The following is a 16852-nucleotide window of genomic DNA, read 5'->3' on the forward strand; positions in this document are numbered from 1 at the left end:
CTCTGTGGAGGTTTCTTTGTGCTCCCCTCATTCCCTCAGGCTCTGCTCAGCTACGCATTTCTATTGCCGCCCTACATATTTGCAGGACAATGAATTAGCTCCCTTTATTCAGGGATCTGCAATTCTTTGCAAGCCTTAATTTAAGCCTCTGCACAAGCCTGAGGCCACTCTGTGGTCTTAACAGTTTCTTTCCCTGCCCACGAAGACTGTGGTCGGTCAGCCCCACGTGCTATCAGGCGACTCGGTGCAAGTTCTGCATGGGAAAACACAACGCTACCCCTTTTCTGCTGAATTATCAGAGCGTGGACTCCGCCATGTGTGCCGTACACCTTCCTGCCCACTCGGCAGTACCGGGAGAAGCCAGACAAATTTTCTGGAGCTGCTTAAGCCAGCAAACCAGACTTGTAACAGAGGAACACTCTTATCAAGGACGTGGTGTTTTCACCCGGTGTGAGGAACCTTGCTGCTGGCTTTTCTGCATCGCCAAGTCACAGACTAGGAGGAAGGATAAGCGACTCCAACCACAGAAGATATCCACGGCAGAGCCAGAGCAGAGCCCCGAGGTCAAGCTACAGATGCAACTGCCAGAACACATACTTCTCTGCAAGTGGGAGAAAACAACGCACGCTACAGAACACATGGAAGCCAAGAAGCATCTCTTCTGCTGCCTTCTGTGAGCTTCAAGTAAGGTCCTCTGATGAGCAGGTAGCTTTCACCACGTTAAGAATGTGAGCAAACCACGCAGGTCACACCACAAACACTTCGCTGGCAAAATGCAAAGTTCGTGACCACGGTACCGGTACGGCCCTTCGCGTGAGCCACAAGTTCCGTTCACACAAGGATGCTGCTGATCCGATCCCCAGAAGCTCTGAATCCCTGTCAGTGGAAGAGCCAAAAATGGGAAAGTTCAGAGGTTTTTATGTGTGTGGAATAGATAAGGAAAGCAAACATACCCTGATAACCTCTTCCCTCGTGCGCAGCAGTCTGAAGGTTGCCCCCATAGGCAGGATGCACGTTCTGTACCAAAGGCCTTAAATTTGACTGGGTCTAGTTAAAAATAAACTCTGGGTCAGCAGCGCTCTGCTACAGCAATGTGTTCAGCAGTCCCAGTTTGCTCCCATTCCCCTCAGGAGCGGGATCACGTTTCCAATGAAAAGTCGGACTGGGGGAGGCCTGGCTGGTCTGGCTCACGGGGTCACAAGATTTCCCAATTTTTTCATGCCAGTCAGTTAATTTTCAAGCCGAAAAGGATCGCCGTAGGTGAAGTTTGACTCCACTCCCTTGGGAAACATCCACCCTGGGTTTCCAAAAGGGCCTGGGACTTTTCATTTCCTCACTGGAGCACCCAGATGGGCAGGTGTCATTTTGGTTCACAGTTGACGTCTGCACATCTCTATCCAGTCAACAGATACAAAAGGGCAAAGGCTAATTTGGGGACTAGATAGCTTCTTTAAGTCAATTTTTTGCCCATCCCTGATAAAAACTGCATGCAGAAGCAACGATTTAGCAATGACGTTAGGCGCGAACCCTCCCCCAGTTCAGCTACAAGAGGCAGAGGCGGAATTAAAAGCTCTCTTTTTATTAAGTTCCTGGAGGGGAAATGCTTTTTTGACAGTGGCTCCAGCTGGAAAGGCAAAGCCAGCACAGCTATGGACCAGGCTTTGGAGAGCAGGGATGTCCCTGCACCAATGTGCTGGAAGGGGCTGGCATTATCCCCATCACAAGGACTTGCACAGCACTTGCCTCTCTAGCAGCTCATGGGGGAACCACTGGATCTGAAATTCCTCCCAGCACCTCCTCAGAAAGGAGCACGTGTGAAATACCGGGGGCTGAGCAGCTTAATGGAACGTTACTCCCTCTCTGCAAGATACCACAGAGTCTTCCCACACTAAAGAAGTACGTTCTTGGCTTTGGTTTCTGAAAGTCTGCAGTGAGGTACCACATTTCAGTTTGGCACCAGCTGGAAGACAACCGCTTCACTCCTTCGGTTGAAAGGTGCGCTGTAGGTAGGCATGCCATCTCGACCCAGCTTCCTGTTGGTTTTATCTTCACATCATCAGGGAGGCACACAAATACAATTCACACGCCAGACCATCAGCTCTGCGTTGGCAAGTCCCGCTCTTCAAGGATCCTTTTCACGCTCTCCACGATGGTCCACACTTCTGCCATGGCACCTCGACCTGCGGGGCAAGAGCAAATGCACGCAGTGAAATCCACGTTCCACAGAGACAGCACGAGGCACACGTTGCCCCTCTCCCATGGCCTCTCTTCCCTGCACGCTGCACCGCCGTGGAAAAAATGAGAGGCACAATGGTGGCACGGGGACGGTGAAGCTCACTGGGTGTCCCCGTGTTGTCTCCTTGTGACTTGCCTGTAAGAGAGCAGCTGTGGAGGCCAGGGGATCTGCTCGGTCCACCTGGTTCTGCAGTGGTTCTGTGGCCCAGATGAATGCCATCAGGGGAGGAGGGCAAGAAGAGTATTCACGATTAGTTTGGCTCATACTCAGAAGTCTAAGCAGAAGCACAAGCTCCTCAGTCAATGGAGAGAGGCAGGAAACCTCAGAAGGCAGCTCATATGACCTTAATAAGTGCCTCATGTCCTGAATCATCTCCAGAGGTATCTGCATCTAACCCTTAACTGCACAGGGAGTTACTATCTTAGTTCACGCTGCCCTGGGGGCAAGCGTGCAAAAGCGCCCCCCAAAGCACGTCAGTGGAAAAATACCCTATTTCACCTCCTTCCTCCAGTGTAAGCACTGTGTGCGTTCAGAAACTTTTTGAAATGGTCTTTGCCTATAAAAAAGACTTGCTGAATTCATACTATTCCCATGACTCTGCAGTCAGAACCACATTAGAGAAAGCTGTCCTGGATTCGCACCAGCTTGAATCTTGGGAGAAATTCTTGGAGAAAACAGAGTGCTAGATAGAACAAAATGTAAAAGCCTTTCCTTTTGGATTGGTTAGTTGCCATATGAATATCTAATTTATGCTGTGCTGTTGCTTTCCTCTAAAATACAGTAACAATCTGAGGGTAGGCAAAAGACAGAAGGGAAGGAGAAAAACTGTCCTGAGCAGCAGAGAGATGTGTTCTCTTGTGGGTAGATCACTGCCCTGAATCTGTCCGGAGCCTCAGTGTTCTGGCAGAGATGAGCTACCCGAGCCTCATCTGGGACAGAAGGTGTCAGTGGGTATAACCGAGGATTTCCCTCCCTGACTGCCTCTGCACACTTTGGCAGAGCTACACCCTTCGAGAGCATTTCCAAGGCCTGCCTTTGTCCTCCACCACCCGCTTCCTCACACCTCTGACAATTCACAGCTGGATTTTTAGGTTTAGCAGAGCAAAATCTTGCTTAGGCAGCCTGCCTTACAGCATAGCTCTTGCCTACAGGTAGAAATCTTCTAGGATCTGGCTCATTTCAGGTGAGACCAGCCACATGAGCTAAGGAAAATAAACCTCTTTTACAGCAAGACAAACCACAATGTCAACAGACAAAACTGGCGCAAACAGAATTTCTTTTCCTCTGCACCAGATGTGTGAGCTTTGTGACCTGCTGCTTGGGTGGCAGCTGGGCAAACCCCTCCGTGGACGAAACCCACAAAACTGAAATGCGCGTGGAAGAGGAGGCCTTGGAACGAAAGGCCTGAAAAAAGAGGGGAATTGTGGAAAGAGTTGGTATTGGAGACTGTCTTGGGTTTTCACTGGAGTCCACTACTGCTGTGCTGGTTTTGGCTGGGGTAGTTAATTTTCTTCACAGGGAGCGAGCAAGTGCGATGCTTAGTTGCTGGCAGGGGTTAAACCACGACAACTGCTTTGCCATAGTTTTCCTTCATACTGCCAGGAAAATCCTGATGTATGCCAACAGGAAAATCCTGTTGTGAACTGACTCACAGACACAAGCAGAGTTGAGTCAGATGTGGCTGCTACTGCCCCAGCCATCTGTACCATCCCTCTCCTATGATCTCCTCCGGGAGTTTGCTCTCAGAGTAGAGACATCTGAGCTGAATACGAAGCAGCTCCCAAACGACCGGTGAAATGAGGTAACTTCCCATCGGCGCCGGTTTATTTTGCTGTTCTAAGCTATGAACCATAGGCTGCTTCTCGTGGGGCTCATGCATCCCTCTTGCAAGGGCGGCAAGCCCCAGGAAAGGGGCAGGGCAGCGCAGCAGAAGGTGGAAATCACATTCACCACCCAACTCCAAACCATTGTGCTGGGTGAGTCAACTCACGTGGCTCTTTGTGCACCTCAGATGTCTGTGAAAGAGGGATGATAACAACCCAGCTCTGCCACAGGTGTATGAACCTGCAAGAATAAGCACATGACTGAACGGGAGGCACTCAGCTGCTTATTGCAGGAAAAGAGATACCATACAGGTACCAGAAAAGATGAACGGAAAAAATAAAGGACAGAGGAGCCACACCAGATGGCCTTCCCACTTCTGCCAAAAACGTCTGTGCAGAATGACCTCTTTGGGGCGTTTTCCCTTAATGTTATTACAAGTACGTAAGAAATTTGATGTAATCAAGTCCAAAATCTCAGTGGAAGCATAATCGTCCAGGATATTTCAACTGATGTCTGAGTTACTTGACTACACTTACCTAACTGTAAATATTTCTTAGTCTTTGGCTCCAAAACAATGCTCTCTAGAAGCATTGCACCTGCCTAAGAGTTCAGAAGCTAAGCCAGCCCTAGAATTCAACCATGAAGAATATTTTAACATCCTGGCTTGGCTACAGACTGTTTATTGAACTGTCTGACAGAGTAGCTAAAATCCTGCTAGAGTTGGAGTTGCTGAAAAAAAGTATAAGGATAGTACTGTACAGGTAATAGCACATCTGCTATTATGACGAGGACTGGGTGACACTTTACAGAAAATTTGCCCGTGAAAATTTTGATTAAAAGGCAAATCCATTAAACCAAATTGCTTGCATAAAAACCTTTCTCAAAACCTCCCAAAAGCCAAAATATCTCCATTTAAAGCAGCTCTTAAAATACAAGGATGACCATTTTGGTAGTATTTCTTAGCACTGCAAGTTAAGCGACAACTTCGCTGCCCCCCTCTTTTACTTCACAAATACGTCAGTCTGATGCCAAAAGCCCAACCCAAAACTCAGTTGGGAAGTAGCCCAGCCAACAAACAACAACAAATGTCAAATGCATGTCCAGCTACACCCTCAGCCATGTTTGCAAAGCGCTTATGTTCACTGTCTGCTCTTGGGGATAAGATATTATCCCTATGTAAGAGATGAGGAACTGAAGCATGACGAAAGGAGCCCACAGTCACAGTAGAGCGCAAGGTCAAGACACCCAAATCCCACGCTGATAACACTCACCACAAAGTCTTCCTTCTCTTTCATCTACTCTCTTCTTAAATGAGTAGTTCTCTTAAATACCAGGGCTATCTAACGGCTCATCTGAAAGTGTTGTCGTCTCCTTAAGACAACTTAAAAATCAGTGAATAAAAATAATAGATCTCATCTAGTCTGGGGCCAAGCTTCAGTTCACTTGTGTAAACCCTGGCAGTGAGCATCTGCTCCCAGGGGTTTGACATCCTGGAGGCCACACGGCAGAAGAACGCACAACCCTTCAGGATCACAGCAGCATTCATGCAATACGAGTCAGAAGCCATGTCAAGAGGACTGACCTTCATCTCCACACACTAGCTTCTTCACCACACAGGGGATCTCGGTGTAGCCAAAGCCTTTCAGCTGCTCCACCTGCTGAGCCGTGATGGGATGTTCCCACATGGCCGTGTTCATAGCTGGGCAGAAGAGCAGAGGTTTGCTCAGATCCCAAGCGCGGATGACACAAGTCTGCAAGGGAAGCCAAGAGGTTCAGCTCGAGGATAGGCTGCCTCCCCTCATCCCTTCTCACCACTTCGCTGCACAGAAGCGCTTTCCCAGCCTGGGTGTCATTTAGAGGGCCAAAAAGCCTCAATCTGTCAGTGCAGCTGGACTAACCCCAGGACTGACACCAATTTGTATTACATTCCAGCGAAGCTCATCTCTGACAGGCAAGAAAGATGAGAGAGGCTATAAAGAGGATAAATCCCTTCCCACTCCGGCTCAGGGCCAAGTAAGCAGCCCAATCACTGGAGCAAACCAAGCTGGAACGTGATGCATGCAGACTGCCAGCCCATGTGGGAGACCGAGAGAAGGTGAGGGGTAGCCACAGATCGTATCAGCTAGAGAGAAATCCCCAGGCAACACTTCAGATAAGCCAGCTGTAGAGCTTAACACAAGTTGGCAAGTGTGTCTTTTTGAAATGGTGTGCCAACTGGATCTCCTCACAAAAGAAGCACTGCTGCTTCCAGGATACAAACAGGACAACACGAACACAGCTGGGCTGCTGCAGTAGATGCTGGCAGACTGCAAACCATCGAGCAGCTCCCACATGCTACAGGGAATCATATCTCGCTCCTCAGTAACACAGAACTTCCACGTAACCCGGTATCACCTCATCTCCTTAAAAATAAATGCTGGTTGCTCTTAATGCAATGTCCATCAGTTTCCCTAGCCCCAGCAGCATTTAAATTATGCAAAGGGAGCTTTCCCAGGTAGCAACATTCTGTGGTGCAGGGTCTCTGCTCAGCTTGCAGAGGACTTACGAGAACCCTGCCCATCCTTCTTTTTATGCCTTGTGATTTGAACCCTTCCCAGCACAGGAAAGTCTCCTAGAATCTGTTCTAACTTGTCAACCAGCACTTCCAGCACTTGCCTTCCTCTTCCTTCCCCAAGGCTCTCCGGAAAGACCGGCAGGAAGCTGTGAAGCCATGCACCCCTAACAGCCTTCCTGAGCTCTTCCCTCTGCTACCACCATCGCATCTCCTATACCAAGGGCACCCGGAAGGACAAGATTTTGCTTGTCCCTCCCACAGCTCTTTCTGGCTTCTCTCAGATCTCCAGCAATCTGCTCGTACAAATGAGGGCTGTTGCTCCAGGTACATTTTGTTCATTTATACACATATGCTCCTACCTGAACAGCTAAGTAGCCATGCAGGACTCCTTGGCCAGAGCTGATGCCCTGCCCTCTGTTCCTAGTCCCAGCCTCCTTGCATTGCTGAAGGGTGATGCACCACAGCAACACCTGCAGATCGGTAGCTTCCTGGCAGATCTTTTGGGTGGTTAATGCTTATGACTTCTCCTAATGAAGACCTAATGCCTGGACACAAAGCATTCAGCCCCACTGAAGGTCACCACCCCTGAACAGAGAAATATTCTCTTTTAAAACACTTTCTGATCAGCCTTTGAGTCAGAGCACTTTTAATACCAGAAAAACAAGCCTTGACAAGCAAAATCCCCTGTAGCTGAAACTGGAAGGTAAGTAAGTGTGAGCATGTTCGAATTTCTGTGCTATGCAGTTAGGTGAGGGAGGAGGTGAGGTAGCAGGAAGTAAACAATTTTATCTGATCTCACAGGTGTCTTTCCAGATCACATCTAAAAAATGCAGAGAGGAACTCAAAAGTGAGTGCAAGTGTGCATGTGTATGCACACGTGTGTGTACATGCATGACAGACAGAGAGTGGAGGTAGAAAGATGTAGAAAGAGAAATATCACCCGTCAGAAGAAGCAGGAAAGGCACAAAGCAGGGACTGGAAAATAACGAGAGACTGGCAGAGCTGAGGACCAGAAAAGGATGCAGGTCAGGAAAGGGAAGGACAACTGTTTGAGAAAGACGAGGGGAACTGTACTGAAGGAAGAGAGAGACAAGCACGAGGTGGGAACAGAACATGCAAATCTCACTGTTCTCGATGCTGCAGAAGCACAAGAGTTTCCATGACAGAAAGGTCACGCAGCCTAACACAGGGAGGTGAGAGAACTCTCAGGCAGAGCTCCGGTTACTCACCAGCAGGTTATCGCAGATGCCATTCGCGAGCTTTGCCAGCGTGTTTGCATCAAGAGGTGCCACCACCATGAGGTCAGCCCACCGCCTGAGCTCGATGTGCAGGACTGGGTCCGAACGACCTTTCCACAGCTGTGCATGAGATAAGAGGTAGATTACCAAACCCCCACAACGCACGCTGTGAACAACAGACACTTTCATGAATCCCACGTAAGTAACCACCATGTAAACTTAAGGGGAAAGGATTACTCTCACATCAAGTAAGATGTGACAGTGTGGGAAACCGGACACTGCAGCCACAGAGCTCACTTTTCCCATTTCCCCCCATCCTCCGGTGAAAGCTGGGCTGCAGTTACCTTTAGGAAGCACAGTTAATGGATGGCACCGATGTGCTCTAAAAATGGGGATCCTTTGCCCACAAAAACAATTCATATATCCAACAACCACAGATTTCAACTTGCAGAAAAGCGCTTTCCCCATCGCCTTCTCATTATTCCTCAGCTCCAGAACGCTTCGGGAGAACTCCCTCAACAAATAGCACATCTGAGTGGAGAAGAGCTCCAGCCTACTAGCCAACTGAAACCAGACAGGATGAAACCAGAGGTCACATTTCCTGAGGAACGCCCGTGTGATTTATAAGCTTCACATGTCTCTGAAGTAAATACTGATTCTTAAGTGAGTATTTCTATTTGCACTAAACCTCTGAGTTACTCGAGAGAGTCCTGGTCTTTTTTTAAGAGCACAGTTAACTGGAGAGTGTTGAGTGAAGCAGAAAACAGCATCAGGTGCTTAATGCCCAGAGGACACACACAACCGCAGGCCAGCAAGAGGTGCACCAGGGCCACAAACTGCTCCTTCTCTGAGTCACTGGAAACCACAACAAAAAGACACCGTCCAGAAAGCTGGTGCTTCCTGACACCTTTCCCAGCTCCTCCATTCACTTCTGGTTCTTTTTTTTCTAGAAGCACTGAATACTATAGTTTTATTAGCTCAGTGGTTTGAGCGTGGTGCTGGCAACAATGACCAACACCGAGGTCACCAGTTCGATTCCCGCTCGGTTCCCATGTGTTGCCAGGTCTAGTCGAGAGGTGGCATCCCTGCCCATGACAGGGAGGTTGGACTAGATGATCTCTAAGGTCCCTTCCAGCCTAGGCCATTCTATGATTCTATTTTCAGAGTAAAATTTCTCACAAACAGATGCTGAGCTGGCTTACATCAGAACAGAAGGTTTTAAGTGCTCCTGTCTGCTTTTCAGTGCGCTCTAGCAGACCTCAAAGCCTGACCTGCACCTCTTCTATTACCCACTCTCACTGAGGGTTCCTCAGAAACAAGTGCCTGGAGCTGTAGCACCCTGGGATCCGGCAGATCTCCACCAATCTCCTAGACCAGCCAGAAAGCTTCCTGGCCGTGGCCGCTAGCATTGTCTCTCTCCACATAAAAGGAACGCTCACGTGCAAGCGCCATCAGCAAGAGTACTGGTAAAGAGCGGATCACCTCATACTCGGATTGGTACCGCAAAGCAGAGATCAAATGTATAGAAGAACAAATGTTGATGTTTATACAGTGATTCTCTTTGGACTTGGGGACTCTCAAAGCACATCAGCAAAGCTGTAGTCAAAAGAAAAAGCCATTTTACAGCATCTAGAGATGTTCACAGCCCTGACAAATGAGCTATCCCTTACTAGAACAGCTCTTTCATGCATATGCATGAGTGCAGATTCGAACAGCTCTGAGGTAAACACTCCTTCCACCACGATCCCTCTGACTTCCAGCCACCTATCACACTGGCACACAGCGTCGCCAAGTACTGGTCACCTTCTGTGCTGCTGCACCAGGGCATCACTACCAGCACAAGGTTACCTTGTCAGACACTGGACTGAGCTGAAAAGTAGTTGTGGGTAGTTCTGTGAATGCCAGCGATGTCGGCAGGTTTAGAATACATAGCATTAAGTAGAATCAAGCTGTTGCCTTTGTGACAAGTATGACTCATGACAAGCACCAAACACCCTCACCACGACTCTGCAGCAGCTTTCTCAATGTTTCCTGGTACTCCTCCTCTCCGCTGCAGATAGCGGTTGAGTCCAGCAGCGCAAGAGACCAATTCTACCCTTGCTGCCTGATCCAAGTCTGCTAGGGCAGTAAATTTCTTCAGTACAGTCAGGGCAGCCTTTCTTTCCTTCCTCATTTACAGCACAGTTGGAACCACGTCCTTTGAAATCTGTATTCCAAAGCAGACCTTACTAGAACACAGAACTGAGTCTCAGCCCAGGATTAAAAAATAAAAAAGTGTGGTCTCTTGCAAAGAAACTTAGAGGAACACTTCTATTTGCTGTTCAGCACTTGAAAAACTAAGTGAATCTCCCAGGGAGCCTGTTTTTTTTTCTGAAGCGTGACCCATTGGCCGTCTGGAATCAGAAGGCACGAGTGAATGACAAAGTGACTTGAAGTACAAAACATGTGGCTAGCGGGGACGGTACAGAAACCCTCTCAGTCTCCAAAAGAAGAACAACTCACCTGCCACTCATCTTCATCACTGTAGAGGGTGACAGGAATCTCCTGGGCATTGTAGAAATGCTTTGCTCTCTCAGTAGTGACCACCCTCACTTCAAGCTAAGCAAAAAAGAAACAAAGACCAAAGGTTAGACTTGAGGACAATCCTGGAAAGCTTGGCTAGAGGAGGAGGGCTCAGGCTGCAATGACTTTGAAAGCGACGTGGCTTCTCAGAGGATCTTCCCCTATTCCCAGTGGAAAGGTCAGGCCAACCACCGGTATGCACAGGATTCAAAGGCTCATTTCATGCCACCCTGACATGGGCAGGTGATTCAGTCACCACCTGCCAAACGGGCTCCCATGGCCAGTTCACAGCGGGGACAGCAGAGAGGACGGCACAGGTCAGATGAGATGCAGTTCTGCACAGAACTTCAAAGAGACAGTGAGAAGCAGCAGACCAAAGCCCTGTAAAAGATGCCCTTTAATCTCAAAATATGCCTGCCAAAGGGAGTAGGAGAGATGCCTCAGTGGAATCCCTTAACCACAGCACAGAGGGCTGCCAAGGGGTGGCAGGCCTACAGGGCACTCGCAGGATCACTCTTCCCACACTCGGAGCCAAGAGGAAGCTCTGCGCCAAGAGAAAGCGCAGCGCTGAGTGATCAAAAGAACTGCTAAGGGACAAGTAGGTTAGCTGAGGCAAAGCAAGCCCACTTCTGCGGCACAAGGCTTCACAAGAAAGAGCAGCTCTAGAAGAGGGAGTGCAATCTCTTGGTCAAATGGACCACAGTGTGCACATCTCTCTGCCTCTCTTGATGACCTCCTCAAAGGTGGGGAGGCAGCTACAGGCTACTGGATGCTATTTTTTAAAACCATGTTAATCAGACTTTCTCCAGGCAAAGGTAAAAATACCAGAAGCAAGTCGGGAGTTGTGTCTTCCAGCTAATGCTTCCTATCAAAGTAAGATGCTGGAAAGAGGTAAAACTCTTATGTAGGTATGTTCATAGCCCAGGGTTTCTGTGCAGCCCAAACAGTAAACCAGTGGCTTCCACAAAGAAGAGACTGAGTGAAAGCCTGCAGAGGTTCCCTCCAGAATCTTAGATAAACCTGTCAGCCTTGTTGAAAGCCAAGAACCTGCAGTTCTATGGCACATACTGGGAAAACCCTACCATGCCCCTTGGATGTTTATTTGACATGCACACTGATGAGGTGCTAAAGGCGCCCCTACGACACACGAGACTCTTGCCCTTCCTCCCGCAGAAATGTTAACAAGTGGAAAAAGGGCATTTTTCCCCTGGTTTCCACATGTCACATGAGCTGCCCAGAGGCACAGCTCTGACAAACAGCTGCCTGCCACGTGCTGTGACTTGAAGGTGCTCCGCACACACTGGGACCAGCCACAAAAGAGAGCTCATCGCAGGACCTGCAACTGTACTTCCATCTGCAATTTCTCCCAAGGATGTACCTTAACACCAGGCCATAGACGCATGGAGGGAGGTGCTCTGAAATGACTGGTAAGGCAGAAGATGCACCTCAGGCCACCGACTGCAGTGAAAAATAACACTTTTTCTTGTTATAGGCCGCTTTTCACCCCTTCAAGCAGCTCACAGTGCAACTCGCTGCGTGATTCTATCAGCCCAACAGAAAAATGGGGAGAAAACAGCCTCACCAGCAACTTCTTCCACTAGAAAACTGTCATCTTAGGTACAAAACGGAGGAAGCCCTCAATCCGCTACTCTTGCTAAAACAGACTGCTCGAAAACCTCCAACCTCCAAGAAGCTATCTTCAACAGCAGCGGTTGAAGTGACAAAACGCATTAACCTATCTCCCCAACACTATCTATTCAACTGGGAATGCAGCAGTGTTGATTATCTGTACCCTACATGACTAGAAAAATCAGCAGGGAACAGTGGAAAATCCCCGCCTTAGCATATCATGGTCTTCGGTAATTTTTCCTGTTTCCTGAAGAAAAAAGGGAAAACATAGCTGCATGTAATACCAGTACCTGGTGCTGCGTGTTTGCTTCTTTGCCTCTTCTAAACATTTGCTCTTTTCAAGGGACCCCAACTGGGAATCAGAGCCACGTTTCTAGCGTTTTCGAGCGTGACGGTCATGCTCGCAGCGACCAACTGATCTGTTTCCATACTAACCTCACCTCACAGGAAGCAGCTGGGAGCCAAGCAGCGACACACACCAAGGTGTTAACACTGCTCTCCTCTCTGCCGTGGCTTCGGGGAGGTGTTAACCTTGCAGTCTGCACCGTACTACTTCTTTGGTGATTTTTAAAGAGCAATATACAGTTTAAAGGGGAATATCTGGCCTCTGAAACGGTACCAGTAGGACGGGTCTGCAGTAAAAGTTTTCAGCAGTAAGGTTTGTTAGGGGTATTCTTATTTTACAGTTAGCCATAATGGTATAAGGATTTTTAGGTGATACAACTCAATCTACCACATGACGTATTTTGTCACTCACTTCTTCAATTGTGTCATTATTCAAAACTTTCTAATCTAGACCAGAAATACTCTCTAAAGAACACAGAAAAATCCCCAAAAGACAATTTTTTTTTAACAGATATTGTTATAATCATTTCCATTTTTTAAAAAAATACATATTTCTTCAAAGCATAAGCCCAGGAACAGGGACTATCTGGCTATCTAGTAGTGCATCCAACCCGCTACGAGCTAGAGCACACCAGCGGGATGTTCAAGGGCACTGAGTGGTGATGACTCCACCACTCCAAGAAAGTTACTCTATTAGTTAAATATTCTTCCTAATAAGCTCTTGTGCTGGGGTGGGCGCCTTGTTCCCTTGTTCTGAGCAAGTCCTTCAAGTCCCTCCAGCTACGTTGGAAAGAGATCAGTGTTCTCAAGATCACTTTAGCCTACATAGTTTGTTGGGGTTTTTTTCTTTCTATTTACCTGGCACACCCTCTGTTTGCCTGTGGATATATCTCTGCTTAAACAATAAAGGCAGTCTAGCCACACAGAGAAACTTTTTTACTGGAGACAGTTTACACTAGTCAGAGTTCTTTTACTTGGACCGCTTAAGCAAAATTCTCCAGAATAAACTTTACTTAGAAATTTGCTCTCCTTTGTTCACACAGTATCGTTGCTCTGTATTAGAGGATTCTCCTGCACAACAGCTTCTGCCTGGGGTAACAGTGTCCACATAATTTTTTTTCCGTAACTTTTTCAGTTTTGACAGCAAAATCTTTACAGACAGACTGAGCTTCAGTAACAACTGCTGCAGAAGAGAAAAAGTAGTCCCTGACAGGAGCACAATGAAATGATTTGATGCAATTTAACCCTACAAGGCATCCTGCAGCTTCAAGAGCAATACATTTCGCTCACAGAAAATTCATCCCTGCCTTTCTTTACGACTAACCAATATCCTGCCAGTTTGATTTCTGTCATTGTATTCCTGCCAGACTCTTCAAAAACTCTCAGAATCAGCCTGAGACAAGGTGTGTAAGTGTAGTGCAGCCCCAGAATCACCCAGTGTCCTGACGAGACCTGCTCATAGTGGTGCTGTCTCCCCACAACACACCAGGTGCAAGAGTAACAACCTGAAAGGTGTAAGCTGATGCCTTGAATTTCCTAGATCTTCAAAGAGGTTAAAGAGAAGGCAGTAAGTCACATCCATCACCACCCTCAGGGAGATGGTAAAGTCTAATGAGTGCAAAATCACACCGCCAAGCTGTTCATCAAGCATCATTTTAGCGAAAACATCAATTTAAACTAAGCACTCCGGTTTCAAGCCTCTGACCACATCTCTTCTGGTATCGAAGCCTTCCTCCGCTCCTGCCCAGCTTCCACCAATGGCTTGTTAAAGTTCTGTTCTGTAAGTAAAGAAATTGATGCCACAGGCTTGTGCAGGACTTAAATTCGGTGGAAAAGCTACACTGACTCAATAAGCTTTAGATCAGGCCTTGAAATCACATCAGAAATAAGTAATTAAATGAAGTTTATTAGAGTCATTAATTAATTAATAAATTAGGTACCAGAAGTTCCTGGTCTGAATGTTTCACTTTCACTTTTTTAATGCAACTAAAGCCTTAAATCAGTGGCCACAATGCAATGGCCGTCACAGAACCTACAGGCTGTGGCAGAGAATTCAGGCCCAGCTCTCTGCAGCTTTTAATTACGAATCAAATGCTGGGAGAGAAGGAACACGTTTGACCTAAATTCCTCCAGTGGATCGTTCGCATTCTTCCCGTCACCTGCAAAGAGAGATGTTTCAAGCACCAAGAGCAAAGGAAAAGACACACCAGCGAAGCCAACCCAAGAGGCAGAGGATTAGAAGACGCGTATCCCTGACCCTGGTCTAGTCACCCCCTTCCTTAGTATCATTTTTCTTTAGCCTCTTACCTTGGGTGAGGACCTTCGGCCTCACTAGTCATTTCAGGGCGAGTAATAAATTAAGTGAGGCTCCACTTTGCAACCCCCGACGCCAGCCCAACTGGCAGAACTGCTGCCCAACAGCTCGCCACATCTTTAGGACCCTCTCCAGCCCAGATATCAACATCAACCAGGTACGTCAAAATTAGCCGGGGACCAAACCTCTTCTGACTCTGTTAGTGCATCTACAAGGTAAAAACCTCCCAAATCACCCAAAAGGATATTCATTAAGCAATCTAACCAACAAATCTGCATATTTGAGTGCACTCGCTTGACCCTGGCACTCTTTCATTTCACTGCTCCAAAACATCTAGCTCCGTTTCACAAAAGCTAAAGGTTTTCTATGTTTGCCTCTAACTTGAACTCTACAGCAAACTTTCCCACGTTTCCCTCCGTGATTCTAGTCACTAGTGGCCTCTGCTGGACACCTCTATTACTCCACACCATAAACTAGAAAAACATAAATCCAAAAACACACATAGCAGCTTGTATTTTCCATTTCTGTTTTTACAAGATCAGTGTCCATCTTTGCAAGCTCCACGTCTCATCAACAGAAAATTGCAATGTCCTAGTTAGAGATTTCAGGTTCCAGAAAGCACCTATGCTTGTAGCCAGATCTGATAATTTGACTGACAAGGACATACACTAGGGAAAAAAAACAACCAAAAAAACACCAACCAAAAAAAAACAAAACACCAAAATCCCCAAAACAACAAACCAAGTACCTACTGACATGAACAATAGTACTTTCATATTGCAGAATCTCAATGTCTGCCTATGGAAATATCCAGGAGTACATACTTGTCGTTGTAGAGACGGACACGACACAACTGAATGGTATTAGAATGGCTCAAAAATGGCTCCTTTATTACAGAAAGGGTGTGCCTTTTATACATAGTCGAAGGTACTAGAAGAAGGCAGCGTGGCCTTTGCTTATAGGTCAAACACTTGGTTTTCACATTCTAATTGGGTAACAATTAGCAGCTTCTGGCTGGGCTCATCCCCCCGGATGTTGAGGGAGAAAGTTCCGCAAACGTGTCCAAACTCAGTACACACAACTTCCCATCTTAAGGGTACACTGGGAATTTGTCAAGGTCAATGTCTTCAATCAATGCCAGGTTACCAGCAGTCCAGCAATATCCAGGAGTACATACTGCTCTTCAAGCCTGACATAAAACAAACTCTTAAGTAGTACAAAATGACACGGAAAAGCATTAACTGATTTTTAAAAACAGGAGGAATCCTCCTCCAACGAATTTTCAAACTAAAGGGCTCAAACCCAGAAGGAACTTCACACTTCAACAGAAGCCACTCAACATCTCCTCAATACTCAACCAACAAATTTACTCACCCCAGAGATTTTCAGCAACTCGGCAACGAGGAGAGGCAGCTTCAGGGCAGCCACACTTCCAGTCACACCCACCAGGACATGGTGTTTTTTCTGTGGCACAGATGAGCTGTTTTCTGCAGGAACCCCTGGCTCTGGTGGGGAGGAGGGCTCCATGCTCCAATCAAACTCTACAAGTGCCTGAAAATGCAGACCCCTAGAGTTTAAGAGTGCCTCTGATCGTGGCTAGCTCCAACATCGACACATTCCTGAGGGCACAGATCTAAGCCTGGACTACACAGAGTAATAACTCAGGCTGAGGATGAACACTCAGACCCCGATCCACACATTATTTTTACGCACTCTGCTTGGAATTAACGTGTTTAACTCGTGTTTCTCAGCGTGTTCATGCAAAAGAAATTGCTAGGAGAAGAGCAAGATTTCGACTTGAGCTTCTAGGCACTGAGCAGCGAGAGTAAATGGGGCAAGGAAATGCAGCACGCATTTGCCACAGCAAGGAAAACATCCGCCTCCCTTCTAATTAGTAAATAACAATGAATTTGCTAGAGGGTCCACATCTTAAGCCGGGGGAGTAAGACACTGGTTTTTAAAGGGTCTCTTTCAAAAGGGTGATTAGCGACAAAACAAAAGCGCGATGCGCTGGGCCGCGCTTTCCGCTTACCCAGCGACAGCCCAGGCCGCTCGGCTAAGCGGCCACCGCAAAGCGAGCGGTTTACAGGCCTACTGAGCTACTTTGTCAGCTTTGTACCGCCGCAGTCAGGCCGAAAACAGCCTCAGCA

General features: G+C 47.4%; 1 protein-coding gene across 1 annotated transcript; it reads right to left on the reverse strand.

The window, feature by feature from the left end:
- Nucleotides 1-2030: 2030 nt before the first annotated feature.
- Nucleotides 2031-16229, reverse strand: PPCDC (phosphopantothenoylcysteine decarboxylase). The gene is made up of 5 exons (XM_009870457.1): nucleotides 16077-16229; nucleotides 10355-10450; nucleotides 7844-7972; nucleotides 5643-5811; nucleotides 2031-2180 (listed from the first exon to the last, which is right to left on the reverse strand). Exons 1-5 carry the CDS (start codon nucleotides 16227-16229, stop codon nucleotides 2095-2097), a joined length of 633 nt encoding a protein of 210 aa, XP_009868759.1. The 3' UTR covers nucleotides 2031-2094.
- Between the last annotated feature and the right edge of the window lie 623 nt (nucleotides 16230-16852).

This window comes from Apaloderma vittatum, unplaced genomic scaffold (genome assembly GCF_000703405.1).
Source record: "Apaloderma vittatum isolate BGI_N311 unplaced genomic scaffold, ASM70340v1 scaffold16835, whole genome shotgun sequence".
Classification (NCBI taxonomy): domain Eukaryota; kingdom Metazoa; phylum Chordata; class Aves; order Trogoniformes; family Trogonidae; genus Apaloderma; species Apaloderma vittatum.

Excerpts from the sequence above, each read along its gene's own strand:
- PPCDC (XM_009870457.1), bottom strand. The coding sequence starts at position 16,229 with ATGGAGCCCTCCTCCCCACCAGAGCCAGGGGTTCCTGCAGAAAACAGC. Across the intron at positions 7,973-10,354 it reads GTGATGAAGATGAGTGGCAG|CTGTGGAAAGGTCGTTCGGA; the intron begins GTGAGTTGTTCT and ends TCTCATGCACAG. Across the intron at positions 2,181-5,642 it reads GCTAGTGTGTGGAGATGAAG|GTCGAGGTGCCATGGCAGAA; the intron begins GTCAGTCCTCTT and ends CTTGCCCCGCAG.